This window comes from Microchirus variegatus (genome assembly GCF_963457635.1).
Source record: "Microchirus variegatus genome assembly, chromosome: 4".
Classification (NCBI taxonomy): Eukaryota; Metazoa; Chordata; class Actinopteri; order Pleuronectiformes; family Soleidae; genus Microchirus; species Microchirus variegatus.
The window spans coordinates 6152281-6170650 of record NC_139805.1 but is presented as its reverse complement, the minus strand read 5'-3'; the positions used below and the strand labels follow the sequence as shown (position 1 = coordinate 6170650).

The 18370-nt window shown below is 42.2% G+C and overlaps 1 protein-coding gene across 1 annotated transcript in view; it reads left to right on the top strand.

Annotated features, from left to right (window-relative positions):
- syde2 (synapse defective 1, Rho GTPase, homolog 2 (C. elegans)) overlaps positions 1-17472 on the top strand; it is a 51944-nt gene extending 34472 nt beyond the window's left edge. Inside the window, exons 6-8 of the mRNA XM_083888723.1 lie at positions 7332-7513; positions 8694-8925; positions 16189-17472. Coding sequence (XP_083744849.1) covers positions 7332-7513; positions 8694-8925; positions 16189-16913 — 1139 coding nt within the window. The 3' untranslated portion in view covers positions 16914-17472. The remainder of the gene's footprint in view (positions 1-7331; positions 7514-8693; positions 8926-16188) is intronic.
- The last annotated feature ends 898 nt before the right edge of the window (positions 17473-18370 follow it).

Here is an 18370-nt window from a genome sequence, read left to right as displayed (position 1 = left end):
AAACACAAAAGTAAACACTAACACTGACTCATAGCAGGCTAATGATTTACCTGAATGGCTGTATTATCCTCACTACAGACAAACACGAGCACATGTGCACAGGCGCGTATGTGAGCTGGGACTGAGTGGGGAGTTGTTTTAAAAAAATATAAATAAATAATCACAACAGAAAAAGTCTTAACATGTGATGATGTGGTGTTTTCCTAAACTGGGGTGTGAGTTAAAAAAATTCAGGTGGGTGTGTTTCAGGAGGCGATGCTTACGTGAAACAGATGTGGCGTTGTTTTGTCTAGGTGACGCGCGTCACAGCACAGAGGAGGTCAGAGGGTTCACCGTGTATAAGTTTCCATTTTGAGAAAAAAAATAAATGCTATCTCTGTACATTTTATTATACAAAAGGCTCAACTTTGTAAAAGATTGTGATAAAAAAAACAAAACTCGTGGCTCATTTGTGTTTGTTCTCCTGCGATGAAACAAGCAGATTACTATTATCTCGGGGAAAGATTGACAACAGGAAGCAGGAGGATGTTCACAAAGCATTCCTGCGTAATCTGTTTTGGGAATCAGCGTCTAGGAAAGGCTTCGTGTAGAATGACTGTATCTTTGTGTGTTTTTTAATCACAAATACGGGAGCACAATTCATACCAAACCTTGGTGGAGATAAAAGATAACAGAAGCATTTGATAATGAGAATCTGAGCAGAACACACAGGAGATCTGCTGCCACGAAGCTTCGCTGGCTGACATGGCACCGGCACAAGGGGAAGTGTGTAACTGCAGAGAAAATTTTTATCAGTGTTTTTAAGAGCATGTTTGCCTGAAACTGTGTTAAAAGTCCGATCCCACTCACACGGAGCTGTCATTACGTTGGTCTGTCTGAGGTGAGTGGGCTGACATTATATGGCAATGTCCCTTTGGGTATGCTGTTGTTTTTCTCCAGAGCCAAAAGTAGGTGCCTCTCTTTAGCTGTGCTAAAGCTGCACAGTTGTGTGAAAAATAATCAAAACAACAACACGATCAATCAAGTCAAAAGACATCGTTAGGTGCCACACAGTTGGTGTAGTGGTTAGCACTCTTGCCTTTGCAGAAAGATGACCCAGGATTGCGACGTGGTTGGAACACCTGCACGATAAGAAACGTAAAAGGCTGTTGTGACTGTCGGCCAATCGGCTAGCTATGCTAATGATAATGCTGAAAATGGACTCCGGTGCCGCGGTACGGAAAACTCATTTTAACAGCGGGGGGGGCACATAAACATGACGTTACACGCGTCTTTTTCTGGTCAGTCGTCACGGAAACTCGTCACGAGTTATAACGCCGTTAACGTGCCCTGCACGAATAATATACTTTTTAATGGAATGGAACAGCCCCGGACGGGCCCCAAAAAACATGCTTCGGACTACCGGGCATTGCCCGCTGTCTGTCTGGTGTAGCGTGATAAATCGGCAAAAAATTTAAATTCCTCCAAAAAACTTGAAAATCAAGGATGGCACGCCATTGGGCCATGCTCAACCCAGATCCAACATTTTAGGGCGATCTGACAAACGGTCAGCGAGATATGCCTGTCGCAGACACACACACACACACACAACTTGCTTTATAGATAGATAATAAGGATTTACCATCGGCAGATTGTTGTTAAAAAACCCATCTATTATTCTGCACAATAATCTGCTGTCTACATCTGCAAGTTATTGCACCTAAAAATATCATGTGAACAACCCGTCCTTCTCCTGATGAGCGCTGACATCCTGTTTGAGACGACTGTCGCTGCGAAGACACTGAACCTAATGCTCATCTAAGACTTTGTAGTGTCACACTGAACTAAATTTAGATCCTAATCACACATTCAAAGAGTCTTTTTTTTTTTTTTACTCTTGTGTTGTTGAAGAAAAGGAAAAGAAAAGAAGAAGTAAGTGAAAGTTTCTTTCTGAGATTTTTCACTTGAATTTTCAAACACGCCAATGATTGATGGATTGACACCACTCGTGTAAAAAGTGTTAAGCCTCAGTCTCACTTAGGGGCAGAGTGGGGACTTACAGGGATTATAATGTTAGCGTGTTAAATTGTGCTTTCTGTTCTCCTCCCTGGGCCAAAGTGGATTTACGGCGACTCTTTACCGTACGTTTCTGTAAATAGCAGGCAAGAGGCAAAGGGAGAGAGGGAAAAAAAATCACACCACCAAGTATCTGGCAATGCAGGAGCGGTGATGTGGGTGCCTTTATTTACAGCATCCTAATCAGCATCTTCTACACAAGCTTTAGGGATTTTATGACTACTTTGGGAATTCCAGGGAAACAGGGTGGTGTGTCATGTCATGATAAGCGTGCTCGCACAAGCCACCGTATGTAAAAAAAAGAAAGAAAAAAAGAAACACGAAATCTCAGCTGCGGTCGTCACGTCCCAGAGTCGGCAGTGGAAAGAAAATCTCTTTTTTTTTCTGGCTTCAGGTGTTTGTTTGAACATAAGCGCAGATAAGATAAGCCAGTGAAACATGAAGTTGGGGAACATCGGCAGCTGTAGCCGCGCAATTACTCCTCAAACAAAGACGGTCCTGAGGCAGAGAGATTTGACCGCTGTTCAAGCATCAGCAGTTTGTAAGCATTTGAAACTGAGCAGGGGAGCAGCTGCACTGCAGTGCACAACACATGCTTTACTGTAACTGGACTGTACGCTGACATTAGAGTGTTGTGTTGCATCTGATTTCAGTGACACAACATACGTTGAATAACAACATAATCTGTCAGAAGTGGCTCGTAGGTGTCACTCTGGAGCTAATTTTCATGGGCATAGACTGGCATAGGTCAAATCTGTCAACTCAATGTATACCATTATTACATTAACTATTTTGATAATCGATTACATTGGTTTGTTTTGTTTTTTCAATTATCTTTTTATTAGTTTCACATTTTATAACCATACAGAGGGAGATCGTATGGGTAGAATAAAACGGAAAACAAAAGACTAGGGCTGCAACTAAAGATTACTTTCACAATCGATTCATTGAGAAAATTGCGTGCGTGCGTGCGTGTGTGGGATCCAGTGTCTCATCCAGTTCTGTTTTTTTTTTTTTTTTTTCAAATATTAGGACAGGCTCTGACTTTTTGGCTTCTTAAAGGTCCCCTATTGTGCAAAATCAACTTTTTAATCTTTTAGTACTTATATTTGGGACTCAGGGGGCCACACCAGTCCCCAAAATGTGAAAAAACAAGACTCAGTCATGTTTTAGTGGTTCCAATTTGTGTAAGTATAGGCGATAAAACATGTGATGTTTACACCTCCCGACCAAGTGACGACAGTGCGTACATTTCACCGTGAATGTTGGCACCCAGCCAGGCAGAGTACTTCACAGCTCCACCGTAGCTCCCCCTTGTCCCTGTGAAATACGGAGTGCAGGCAAGGAGGAAGAGTGGCTGCACAGCGGAGCACAGTGTTTTACACAAACTTCTAGCCTCAGAGGACTTGTGTGTCCAGTGGATATCTTTTATTTATGAAAAAAATGTTCACAAGCTTCACAAGCCCTTTGTTGTTGATCGTGTGTGTAAATTCCTATGCTGGAGGGACACCTTGAACGCACCAGTTACGTGCCTGCGGTTAGCGAGTGGCGTGTGTGGATCGGTGATATGAGGAGCACGCATTTGAAAGCACTGCAGAAAGATGTAGATGTTGTCCTACATTTCTTCTCAACCAAAGGCTGCCTTTCTGTCGTGTTTCCACGTTCTCTCCTCGTTTTGTTGATCCACACACGTCACTTTCAGCCGCAGTAACACTGGTGCGTTCAGGGTCTTTTTCTAGCATGGGAATTTACATACAGGCCGTGCGGTGCATTAATCGTTTTTCTTCGATTTGAATGTTTTTATGATCGCGAGAAGCAAAAATCGTGGTCACTCACTATGCGATACGGTGAGACTCGGTAACAACGGGTAAACGGACATTACTATGGGGTATATGGAGCGGGGGTTGTGACGACGGTGCATGACAATAGGTGATAAGTGGAGACACTCCCCCTGGAAGCAGTGGATGTGTGTTTACCTGGGTCCCATTCACATGTAAATGACCAGGCACAAAACCGAGCGTTCTTAAAAAAGGCTGTTTTGGCAGAGTTATTGAACTGCTATTGTGCTTCATCCTTATGATATTTTGACTAAAGCATGACACAGACATGTTCATTAGGGCACCAGGACCTAGTTTAACTTGGGTTAATAGGGTATAATATGGGACCTTTAAATGTGACTATTTTCTGGTTTCTTTTCTCGAGGTAACAAAGAAATCATTAAAAAGGGATCATTTTGGTGGAGAACATAGCAATTTCCAGATTTGGTAAACACTGATCAACATTTTTCCACTTTTTTTGACCTTGTACTGGAAAATAATCGACAATGGTTAAATTAATCGTATATTGCAGCTCTAATGTTTGCATAATGGTAAAAAGTATATTATACTGTACATATAACTCTTCTGTTAAACCTTACCGTTTGATAAAACTGACCCTAAAGTGTATGTATTTGGGATGATAAAAGTGCAACAGGTTTATACACAGTATGTCATTTCTGCCACTAGGGGATAGTTATAAGTCAAAGAAAATGACCAAATGATGATTTGTAAGCAGCAGAGGGTCATGGGAGTTGCGTTGTTTGGTTCCACTGTGTGTTTACGCAAAAGTAGTGCGGAATATTTCCTTCCTCACTCATTCTAGTGGAGACTGGTAAAGTGGATTGCGCAAATTGGAATGTTCTTTTCCTCCTGAAAAGGAAATGGATTTAAAGAGTGATTACACTTCCCAGCAAAATCTATAACAGTAGTCTAATTTGAAATATACTTTATTGCAGACATTTTTATTTATTATCCCACAGTGTGATGTTTGCACTTTCTAAATGGTTTAGACAATCCACATCTTTCATTTCAGGGTCATTTGATAATAGTAATTCCAAAGAGACAAACTCACCGGCTTTGTGACTCCTCATAGGCGCAGTGTGTGTTACGCTGGAGCAGAACCAATTTTGTTGATAACACTGCCTGCAGCCTTGACTGAAAACTGATCTGTCTTCACGCAGAAGGAAAAGAGAGCAGACACTCACCACAAAGAGCTGTCACACTGCCAAGAGCCTTTTTTATTCCCCCTATTTATCTTTTTTTTTTTTTTTTTTTTTAACCCTCTTTGCCTTTGATGAAAAGACATGCCTGCGATATTTGAGGGGCTTAGCAGAGACAGACAGCGTGGGTTTCATGTTTTCCCGTCGCTTTTGTCTGACCTGTGGGCGTGACGGGTCACAGGTGTGAATGTGCCGTCACTGACGCAACGCCCCGCAAACATTTCTGGCTCCGATCCGGCATCCCGGCAGACGCCACAGGGTCGCCTGCAGGGAAACAAGAGCACCTCCGCTGGCAGGCGAGACAGTGCTGCACCAGGTTCAAGACAGAGAGGCACAAGTTAAAGATTTTTGTTTCCTCCTCAAAAAAAGGTGTTGTCAGTGATTTGTCAGGAGTAGCCACCAGCGTGGTAATAAATTCCTGTTTACACTCGTGCGAGGCACTGCAGCACAAAGGCGGCTCACTTCCGACGAGCAGCCACAGAGGCGTTTATGTGTGGGAAATCATAGAAAATCATATGGATGACAGGGCGGGCCGCCAGGCTTTACTTGCCCCCGCGCCAGGCTTAGTGTTGCTTGTTTATTTATTTTAAACAGATTTTTTTATACACCACATAATCAAGGGCACATACGCCCCCATGTATTCGGCGCAACGCACGCTTCTCCAGGTACCGATTGGAACCCAAGTCACACTATCAACCATTATTACGGTAACATTGTTTTTGTCAAAAAAGATGTTATATTTTGGGATGCACCGATAATTCGGCGGCCGTTAACACAGTGAGTACACCGTGGAACAGCACCTATTAAACGCTGGAAAGTCTCTTTGCGCAAAAGGGAAACTTGGCTGCATACGGCGCATATTATAAACTCTCCGCGACATTCACTTCACAGCAGAGAACATTCTCTCTCTCTTTGAGCAGCTAACTAAAGAGATCAGCTCATGTGATGCATCTGTTATTCCCTTAATTACAGCGCTAAAGCATATTCTACAAAGATTTGAGACCACTGAGTGAAAAAAATGAAAAGTGTGCTCTGCTCTTCATAGTCTGTCACCACGTTTTACTAAGATCTCCTCGGATCCCCTGCACTTCATCGCAACTGTACTCCATCCTCGTCAAAAAGATAATTATTTTTATGTGGGGATAAAACACGTACAGAAATTATCCAGTCTGCTTTAGATATGAAGAGACAGTTTGGATTTGCAGAATCGCAGAGCGACGAACAGCGCAGGAGAGGGAGAAGAGGACAACCAAGTGCTACGAGTACTAGCCCCGAGCATCCTGCCTGGCTGAAGAACGCCACACCCGCTGCTTTGGCCATGTCCTCCGCCTTCCTCACGACCATCCAACCAGAGCCATTCTCCAGTTTGAACACAGGGCCGTAGGCTGGAGACGACCATGAGGCAGACCTCGCTCCTGATGGCTCGATATCATTACAGATGACCTCCAACAATGTGGAGTTGCTGTGGAGGATGCAGACCAGCTGGCACAAGGCCGTCAGCTATGGAAAAAACTGGCTCATATGATTGGCTCAACGCACAGGGATGGGACGCCCTCCTCCCCTACGCTGGAGCCCTAGAAATAGTAGTGTTTCAATTATTTTTTTTTGTAATAGTTTTGGGGCCATTATTGTAATTGAAACACAAGTTTGGATTCATTGCACAGCTCTATGTTTATATTAGTGATGGGCGCGTTAACAGCGGTTAACGTGTTAAGGCACGGCGCGTTGGAACGCATCATCAACGAGAAGAGAAAACATCTACAACAAACAATATTAAACAATTCCAAACAGCCACATGTTGAATAAAAAATGTCTAAAAGCAAGTGCAACCGTCGCAAATTGTTGCCCTCGTTTGAGTTTCATATTCACAGCGTCCACACCTTAGTAAGTCTTTGTTTTTCTAGCTCACAGGTCACGTCTCTTCCGTGTGACTTTTTTGTTGCGTGCGGTTGCAAAAACTCAGCAGTGCGCAACGTACATGTAGCATCATGACATCTTTTTGGAGTCCTCTCACCCAGCACGCCAGCAGAGATGATGTCATTTCTGGCGCACACTCTCTCTCGCACCAGGCATGCTGTGGCGAGTATAAATCAAGATTATGTGTCGGTTCAAGGAAAGAAAGAAAAAAAAAGGTTCTATTTTTGATTTTGAATAACAGATGTCCTAAAATGAAACATCCACGCCTTCCTTCTCTCATGTTGTACGTTTTCTCCCTCTCCCTCTGTCTTCCTATCCGCAGGAGTATTGAAGGACTATCTACGAGAGCTGCCCTACCCTCTGATCACAAAGCATCTCTATGAAGCCGTGCTGGAGTCCATGGCCACGCGGCCTCTGCGTATCGGACCGGCGGGCTGCGAGAACGATCAGGCCGACTCGGAGCACACCGTCAGCCTGCTGGAGAACCTGCCGGAGGTGGAGAGGGTGAGGAAGATAAACTGACGACACCCCCACCCCACACCCCCCCTCCATTGGATCTAAGTTATTATCGAGCCTAAATAGTGTCACAAAACAGAAGTGGTGGTGAAAGGGATAATTGTGGTGTAGATAATAATGGTGGTGATACAAAGATTACTACTGTTACATTTCTGTTACGTAGGCTGTTACATCAGGGGATATTAGTGGTTGTGCACTCGCCTGCATCACTGCACCACCGTGTGTCTGCACGTCTTTCCGATATATTAACCCAAGTGCTCATGTGGCACAAATCAGTGCCTCAGGTGAACCCATGGTACATTTGCCGTGGAAATCATACACAACTCCTTATATGGACATCCTGGGCCGAGGGAACTTTGAACTGTGTCGTATTTCCAAATTTACATTTGTTTACACAAGTTTAATCCGATTTGAAACGTTTTGAGTAATTTTTGCTCAGGTGTGTTTATAGTGTGATGGTCTCTATACAAAAACGTTTGAACATGGTAATGAAAAAAAAAATCAGCCGAAATGCTCTGGGTTCTATGGGTTAATCAACACTATTATCTTGATATACTACTATGTAGGGGCTGGTAATATAGCCTAAAAATAAAATCCCCGATTTTTTTTATCCGATCCGATTTTCAATTTTAATCAATTTTTTTTAAATTATTTATAAAAAAATGTTTAACTACTAAATAAAAAATAACTATTCATATGGGGTACTATGTGCCAATGAATGACGTTTTACACACACACACACAAGTGTCTTGTGACTTGTAAATCAGATAACTGTTAAATGTTGAACATTTTAGACATTTCCCTGGTAATTGTCGGAGATTAACCCACATTTTTAGGATTGTTAAGTCTTGAGCTGATTCACAGTTTGGCACTGTACGGGTTGATCCTTGTGTCAGACGACTCTGGAGCACAGACTCAGTCTGATACAGTCACATACACCACATACAGTGGCATACAACCCAGTTTTATCGTCCAAACGAATAATTCCGATTTCGATTTAAAACCGATTCATCGCCCAGCCCTACTACTATATCACAGTTCTTACTATAATGGAGCCAACTAGAAATAGTGACGCATTAGTTTAGAATCGTACACTACCACATTATATGTTTTACTCCAGCTCACAATCATATTTGTGTTTGTCTCTGTGTGTGCGTACACAAATCAGATGACGCTGCGGAAGCTCCTGGACCATCTGAAGCTGGTGGCTTCCTACCAGGACGTGAACAAGATGACGTGTCAGAACCTGGCTGTGTGTTTCGGCCCGGTGCTGCTCAGCCAGCGCCAGGAGGCGTCGAGTCACACAAACAGAGTCTTCATCGACTCCGAGGAGCTGGCCAGTGCCCTGCACTTCAAGAAGCATATTGAAGTCCTGCATTACCTCCTGCAGCTATGGCCAGGTAATAAGCTCTTTGTGTGATGTCTTTTAAATGAATGAACGTATCTCTCATCTATCAGGTGTCATGTCTGTACTGTATATACCAGCCTTTTATCCTGACCGTCTTCTACTGATGAGCACCAGCTCTGTGGTTCAGGCTCTACAAAGGACTGAGCTGCTTTGATGGTTGAGGTTATTCACTCCTGGCTCAAGTGCAGCTGATAGCCATTGGCCACCTTCTGTTAGAGTGCTTCATCGTGGAGCGCCGAGCCAATCGCGACCAAGCCAGTAATGTAAACCAAACTTTGGAGGTGTGTGCCTCCCATCTCGAGATAAATCAACAGACCGAGGACAGTTGGCTAGTACCAGCTTCTCCCTGCACAGCTTGTCTGTTTGCCTGCACAGCCGCTCTCTGCACCAGCTGCAGCTGTCTGCTCAGCGTGAGGCATGAAGGAATCCAAGGATTATTCAAGAGCGAGAGAGCTGAGAGTGATGAAACGAGCTGCGGGCGGTGTAGAATAACTGTTGGTCACAGTGACTAATTTGAAATGTTTGGAACTTGTCGGTTAAAAATCTGCGTGTAAGCAGCTGCCTTAGTGCACTTCAGTCTAATTTATTTTTTAGCAAATTGCACCCTTACCATTTGGAAAAAAAACCTCACTGCAGTTCTTACTTTTGCCTTTTGGTGGGTGGGTTAATACATCCATCCAGCAATTTTCTACTGCTTTATCCTCCGCAGGAGGGTTGAAGGGGATGCTGTGCCTATATCAGCTGATAGGGCGATAGGGGGGTCACACCCTGGACAGTCTATCACAGAGCCACACATAGAGACAAACAACTAACATAATCCCCATATTGCATGTTTTTGGACTGTGGGAGGAAAATACACACACACACACACACACACACACACACACACACACACACACACACACACACACACACACACACACACACACACACACACACACACACAGGGAGAACATGTAAAGTCGTTGCAGAAAACTGAGGCTCTTCTTGCTGTAAAGGCAAAGAGTTGGGTTACGACAGTTTTACATGTTTTAGAATCATGATAGTTTCAGACTCACACGTTTTAAACTGCACACACATGCTGTATTTTGATTTTAAAAAAATCCTCCTTTACATCATTAAGGTGTGTGTGACCCGCACATTTAACCAGATCTGTTTATTTTAATGGCTGAGCAGGAAGTGACAGTGTCGGCGTGTTGCCTTGCACAGTCAAGTTGAGGCTACAGCTGTACTGTAGTCGAGCCGTGCTGTTCAATATACTACGTGCATGGTCACTTGCTGCCATAGAGATGTCTGCAGAACATAGAATTTAGCAGAGGCTGCAGTGCAAAAATCTAGTTTTAGCATCAGGGACGCTAGTCTCTTAAGTTTCATATTAAGCCATGTTGAATCCCTCCGGTAGGGATACACTATATAATATCAACACTATATCGGTATCGGCACACTGGCTTTAAAATGTATTATCGGATATCGGCAAACACACCAAGATCTGACAAATGACTACAACATTAGGCTAAATAGGCTACTTATCACCTTGAATTATATGCTTTTTTTTAATGATTATGTTCCTCTTTAAAAACAAACTTATATCTACATCTGCTGTGATACGCTTATTTGTGAAATATTATGTTAATTTCACTGCAGAAGAGACTAAATTACCTCTGCAGTTTGGCGCAGGGAAAAACTGTTGTGTTTTTGTGAAAAAATGTTTAGATCGATTAATCTATCAACTGTTCCACATCTACTATCACACCCTGTTGTCAGCTTGTTTTTATAAGGCAGTTTGCTGCCATCAATGAACTTAAAAATGCACAATTTCTAAATCTGATCTGAAGCATAAAGCGACCACGCTCTCAATATTATCATCTGTGTGCTTTAAACCGTCTATGAGAAGTTTTAATTTAGCACAATTTCAGTCACGTTTTCATGTATCTTAAAAGTCTTTAAGTTGTTAGTTGGACTAACACAGTAATTGTTTATTCAAATGGCATGTTGACATTCTGACTGTCAGGGAGTAACTGGGGAAGAAAAGATATTTTTACATTTAACAGTCAACTGTTAAATGTGTGTGCAGATGTGTGGAGAAATGTGTGGTGTTTTCTTTTATGCAAAGACTTGATTCCCACCTGTCCTGTCCACACCTGATGTACCCAGCTCGAGCCTGAATGACCTGTAATAGCCTTGGAGAAAAAAAACTCTCTGTCCAGGTTCAACTTCAAGCCTTTGTTTACTGCCTGCGTGACATCTACATTCTGTCCTCAGCGTGAGACGCCTGGACTATAATTAAAGACATTCCAGGCTTAACCTTAGCCCTCGGCCCCTGAAGCTTCACCCTAACATTTCACAATCATTATGGGATATTTTCAGCCGCCTCTTCACACCTCACACACACACGCACGTACGCTCACACACTCTTAACCCTCCGAGGCGTTGTTACTCATGCTTCAAGTGTGCATACCTTTGGGGAAGTGTAGGTACAACAAAACCTAACCCTACTTACAGGAAGTGGGAGAGACCATGTGTGTTGAGGGGTTTTTAAGTGTGAATTATGTCAGGTCTGTCACCTGTACAACATTCACATATTTGTACTTTACTTTGTTATTTATATTTCTAGCACAACGTAAGTACATCTTATAGAAGTAAAAAATGTTTTTGATACTTAGGTACAGTAAATGTCATATACTTTAAAATTATGCAAAATCCATTTTTTAATCATTTAAAGCTCACATAGAGTGGTCCTGTTGCACATATATGTTAGCTATGGAGGTCTACTTGCATACATGATATTGTTTTTATGGTCAAGAACCTCCTAGTTGCTGTAAACGGATGTGCCCGGACTAGTGCCCGGAGCAGGAGGATCTGCTGTTCAGGAGAAATGCTGTTTACGTAACCAGAAGGGAGATCTCGCTGAGCCCGAGATTACAATAAAACACAGCTTTCTCAGCAGTGGCTGAACTGTTTGTTTTGAACCTTCAGGCCTTCGTAAACGAGGTAATGACGCAGATACACACTAAAAAACAGCGTTAATTGGAACTTCCTATCTAGGTCTGCTTTAAATCCTTATATTTGGGACTCTGGAGGTCCTATCAGTCATGTTTTTGTGGTCCTCCTCTGTCTAAGTACAGGAGATAAAAGACGTGATGTCTCACTTATTGGGACGTCACAATGCACCGAATTCCTGGAATTGTTTCTCTGCTTTGTCCGTAAAACGCAAGGGCAATAGTATCCGAAAAACCGGAAATCCGTGAAACGTTCTATTCTTGGCTCCACAGTGCAGCACAGAGTCCTACACAAACTTCCAGCCTCAGAGGATTTATCTGTCCAGTGGATACTTGTTATATATGACGGCCCGATGTGATGCAAATGATCACTTTTCCAAATGCTAACTGCTGTTAGCTCCCAGTAGCCTCTGTGGCTGATGTCATTTCCTGTTCCTTAAGTGTTTTTATTTTTTGTGGACCTTTAAGGTGGAACCTAAAGAGAAACTACTAAACTGAGCGTTCTGGACAGCGCTGTTTTGGCAGGGTGATTGAACTGCTGTGGTGCTTCATCCTTGTGATATTTTGATCAAAACATGTCACAGACATGCTCTTTAGAACACCAGGGAACTAGGTTAACTTGGAGAAATAGAGTATAATATGTCTACTCTAAGACTTTTACTCAAATAATATTGTAAAAGGTGACTTCAACTTCTCCCAAAGTCACTTACACTTACTTTTACTCAAGTATCCCTCAAGTAAAGTACTTTATACAAGACTGGCTAGAAAGTCTAGTTAATGTAATTGTGTCTGAGCCAAGGATTAATCACCTATTTACACTTCACCTGAACTGTATTGTCACCTATTTTTAGTTCATTTTCTCAGTGTCAGGCTTTAGTGTTTGTCTAATGTTTAGCGTCTTGCCCCATGTGCACAATCTTCAGCATGAATTAATCCTCAGTCTATTTTGGCAGAGTGTTTCAAAAATGTAGAAATGACAGAGGTGAAGGTGTGCACATAAAGTACATGTTTTTGTACCGTAACAAAAATGTGCAGTATTTGTACTTTTCTCTCAGCCTCGACTTTTCTCGACTGACGGCTAATCGTTTAATCCCGTCCTCGGTGAATCATGTCTGAATTTTTAAATAACATGGTGTCTCTTTAAGGAGGATAATTTGTGTTTGTTCTAGTTGGTAATAGCTGGAGTCTTTAGCCCCTCAGGAGAAATACTGAGCTACTGCTGCATGTAAATACCGTATCAGCGACCGCAACTGCTGATGAGTGAGCTGTAGCCGACACGTCTGATAATCCAACATTATATACATCACACGTGATAGCTGTTAGTTTAAAAAAAAAAACACCTCAAGGGGAAAAAAAAAAAAAAGTATCAAGGTCCTCTTTGAAATCTGGAGACAAAATACATTCCCTCGTGTTTTTTGTAGACGAGTTTGAAAACATCTGAGGACAACTCAGGGAAGTGATGAGTTTAAAGTACAGTGTGTATAAATGAAATTCTTTGTCTACCGCGTTGTCCTCCACGTGAGCACAGGCAGTCAGGGTTTGTATGCAGGGCCAACATACAAAGACAAACAACCGTCACACCTACTTTCAATTTAACCCTTTAACACTGAGTGCACTCTGCATTACCGTAGCTACTGGGGCTGCAACTAGCAATTATTTGCATAATCCGTTTATCTGTCGATTATTTCTCTCGATTGATCGAGTAATCCTTTTGATCAGTGTTTGTCAAACCTGGAAATTATGAAGTTCTCAATTGTTTTGTTTTTGTCCACAAATGATTGAATGATTTCTTTGTGACATGGAGCAAATAAACCAGAACAAATATTCTGGTTTTATGGTTAAATTAAGCATTCTGAGTGTTAGGTGATGTGCAATTAACCTCTGCATGTTTTTGGACTGTGGTATAAAACCTTAAATCACATAAAGAGTAAAAAATATGTCATATCTGCACACGTGGATATTGTGCAGTTTCTTTCATTTATGTTTAATCTTGTTTCTCCTCTCTGTGACTCAAAGCCCTAACCTTTAACACTTCCTGTTTTTTTTGTTCCTTCCCAATCCAGCGAGGGAGTGAGGGAGGCAGGGCTAGCGGTGTCAACAAGAGTAGGTACACAGAGATAAAGACAGACAAGGTAACCAGACTGTGCTGGTTGTGTTGGAGTGCTGTTTCTGAAGAGAGTTTTCTGTCTGTAGTGGAGTAGGATGGAGTAGAAAGTTGTGTTTCCATTCATTTAGAATGTAGTCAGCAGTTAAAAGCAGTCAAAGCAGCCGGCACCACAGTCACAGGTTGTTGTTTGGTTGGTGTGACTTCAGCACGTGTTTGACTCGCAGCGAGGCATGGCATGGCATGTTCCCGTTTGGATTGTTTTTCACAGAGAGTGTGTGTGTGTGTGTGTGTGACAACGGTAAATCAGGGTTAGTGAGTTTGCTGCGTACTTAGAGAGGAATGTTAGATGAAATGTTTATTCTTTTGTAAATGATACGCAGTATTATGTTGTCAAGAAAGGACTTAGAAAGTGCTTCGTTTGTGCTCACTTGCTGGAAAACTTGTTGACTTGTCCATGAAAAGAAATTTAATTCAGACAATCCTCACTCCTCCACAGTTTACCGACTTCAAACTGACAGACGTCTACAAATGTGGCCGTGTAATACCTAAAAATATCTGCATGACTAGACGTTACTGTAGTGAGAAATTGTGATTCATTTGTTGGGTAAAGTATCGGAATATTTTGTCATTATGGGAAACATTCACTCCAAATACTAATGATAATAATAATAATAATAATAATAATAATAATAATAATAATAATAATAATAATTAGTTAGGCAAGCAGTTTCTCTTCTACTGCGCCCCAGACATGACATGAAGGATAAAAGCCACAAAATAAATGTTCATAAAATATAAATTTTTGGCCACAAAATACTAAATTGTTGCCACAAAATACTATTTCATGAAACTTGACACATTGTTTTGAATCATATTGATGTAGACAGAGAGGAACTACATTTATCTCACTGTGCAGTCGTGCGCAGGGACCGTCTACAAAGTGCAACACCTAAAAAATTATATTTAAAAAAAAATTCAATAAATTGATCAATTCAAAAAAGAATCCAATATTCCTTTGGATTGTACTGAGCCCCGGACATGACATGGTCAAAAAGAAATTTCGTTGTGGCCACGAAATAAGTACAACGTGCGCACTTAATAATATTTCATGGCCACGAAGTAGGTATAATGTAATAATAAATCCTGGAGAGCTGGGTAAGCAAATTGAGCGCACCTTCTCGAAGGTCTCAGGTAGAGGCAGAGGGGCGACATCTACGCGATGGAAAGGGAAAACGTTAATATGACTGAATTTTATTTTAGGCTGGGAATGAGCTTCAGAGATATTCTGAACAGCCTGGCATTGCAAGGAAGAATTTTTAAGAGGGATATTTAAACAGAGCCAGGTTGATTTACCAGCCGAGGTACGACTTGGACGCCGGGATAGATTTCATTGTTGACCAACTGCAACCAACTGCGTAAAGACGCAAATGCCGCTGGTCACCACACAGGTGCTGAAAAGTGACAACGCATCACTCACTGTCAATCTGGCCAAAACCAAAAAATGTCTGCATTTTGATCACTGTCCACACAGCTGTGAGCATCAAGAGTGGTGCGTTCAATTTGCTTACCCAGCTGTCCAGGAATCATATTATTATTAGTTAGTGCGAACATTATACCTACTTCGTGGCCACGAAATAATATTTTGTGGACACAATTAAATTTCTTTTGACCATGTCATGTCTGGGGCTCCGTAGGATTGTATACACTGCTCAGTGTGAAAAAATATGCGTTTAAATAATTTTTGTGTAGGAATAAATGTCAATAACTTCACTATAATTCTGTAAATGACACAGTGGTACTGTACATGATACTACACCACTCTGTGGTAAAAATTTGTTTTTAAAATGTTTATTAGTAATAAATGTCAATTACTTCACGTTATACTTATTTCGTGGCAACACCCCCCCCCCCCCCCCCCCCTCATGCCATGTCTGGGGCTAATATCCAAGATAAGCCAAGTAAATTCATAATTTATTTTAGTGACATGAGAGAGGTTTACATTTTTCTCGTTCAACTCTTGATATAAAAAGTCTCACATTTCCCAAATTGTTGAAGTATTCCTGTAAGGCTACTTTGTTGAAATACCCAGTATATTGTAAGTGTTATTAACTCTGTCTGTCTTTTTGTCTCCGTCTCTCTGCGCCTGCAGTCGTGGACCCAAACAGGCAGCCTCCTGCAGCCTCGGGTCAGCTCTCGGCTCCTCCTCTACGTCGGAGAAAAGAGCGCCCCCAGGTGCTGAACCTCAGTGAAGCCGAGATTGCGGGTGTCCTGCGACCCAGACCCGGACGCCTGGACAGCCCCAGCAACCGCTACGCCGGTGACTGGAGCGGCTGCGGCGAGAGCTACTTCCCCTCTGAGTTGATGATGCTGCTGCCTCCCAGCAAAGAGGAGGCGGACTATGATGACGTTGCCTCGGAGGACACGGAGGCAGCTGAGGAGCAGCAGCAGCAGCAGCAGAAGTCTGAAGATGAGGACGATAAAGCAGAGCAGGAGCAGGTGGCGTCTTCTCCTCCCGCTCCGTGCGATCCCTCGGAGCACGAGCAACCTCCGAGAGAGGACGCGGTGAACGTGGAGGAAGAGGAAGGGAAGGAAGAAGAAGAAGAAGAAGAGGACAAGCAAGGAGAAAGCGATAGTTCGGGCAGCGGCAGGCGGGGATTATTAGAAGACGAGGAGCAGGAGGAGAGGGTGTGCGGCCACATCCTGCTGCCTCGGCTGCCCAAGGAGCACGCTTACCAGGCGTACATGAAGATCCAGGACATCAGCCCAGTGTTGAGCAACAGGGTGAACCTGAGAGACCTGCAGGAGAGCATCGACACTCTGATAGGAAACCTGGAGAGGGAGCTCAACAAAAACAAGCTCAACATCGGATATTGACTACTATACACAGTCGCAGTGTTTCCACGGAGAATCCTGTGAGGTCACCGTGGCTGCGTGACCTGCCGTCGCTGCTCTAAGAACCTTAAAGGATGAGATGAGAGGAAATGTAAACAGGGCACTTCTGGTCTGTTTGTACTTTACCCATAGACATTCCTAATGTTTTGTTTTCCTTTTTTTATTTTGTCAACTCTCTTGACTTCATGTCGTTACAGGTCTGTCACAGTCCGCAGTTCCGTGTTCCGTGTTGTTGTTGTTATTGTTGCTTCTCTTCTTATTAGAAGAACCCATTGACCCCTCAGGGGTTTAAACGGTGCCTTAATTGTGCGAAGGTGGTACGCCGGAGATGAAAATCCACCCTGGATATAAACGCATCCCCCTCCTCTAATTACAGAATAACCTCTAAAATGAGTGAAGACTTTTTAAAAAAAAAGTAGATTATTCTTTTAGCACGGTACGACTTGAGTGAGTAATAAGTGATGCTGATGGCAGCACTTGCAGAAAATTGAAGACAAATTGTATTAAATTGTAAACCAAAACATCCTATTTCAATAGTTTTTCCACGTTCTTGGCAGAATCTGACAAAGCAGACACAGAAAAGTCTGGGAACCATTAGGTGTCTTGATTAAGAATTGGTTTCCAGCTAAAATATGTGATTAAATAATTGAATTAATAAAAAAAGAAATGTGCAAAGAAAACCCCCAACTATCCTTTTGGTCAAGGCAGCGTGATGATTGGAAAGAGAGGAGAACTGCTCTGATGTTTTTTGGACACAATGGATTTGTTTCAAGCTTCTGGTTTCATCCGCTCTTTGGCTTGTGCTCGTACCATTTATTAAATAAAAATACTGGAGGAATTTCATTTCGCTTTTCCCAGAAATGTTTTTTTTTTTTTTTTTTTGCTTTTTTCAAAAGCATGTTTGAGGTTTTTTATTTTATCTTTCTTTTAACCTCCCTCCTATAACTGTTCTCTAAAGTAATGCCCTCTGGTGAGTAAAGTCATGTGGTAACATCAGTGTTGTTCTCTCACTGCAAACAAAAGGTCTGAGGAGGAACTCGTGTTCCTCCTGTTTCAGGGTGGATTTCATTTCTTTTTTTTATTATTATTATTTGTTAAGGCAGCAGAGAGCTGCCTTTTCTGTTGAGGTATGAAACACTAAATGTTGTACAACAATAATGCACTTATGAGGTATGTGTGGTAGTACGAGCTGTCGTTATTGACATTTAAAAAAAAAAAAAAAATGTGGCTGTGGACTGAATTTCAAACAGCTGAAATGATCTAATCTGGGTATCTACTTTGTGCATATTGGTCAATGTTAAGACTCCATAACTACACTCACCTGTCAGAGCTGGATATGATATATCAATGTACAGTCAATGTTTATTCATTATATCAGTGAAACATATTCATTTTAAGCTAAGGATAGTGCAACACCTATGGCGGATTTTGCTTAGCTC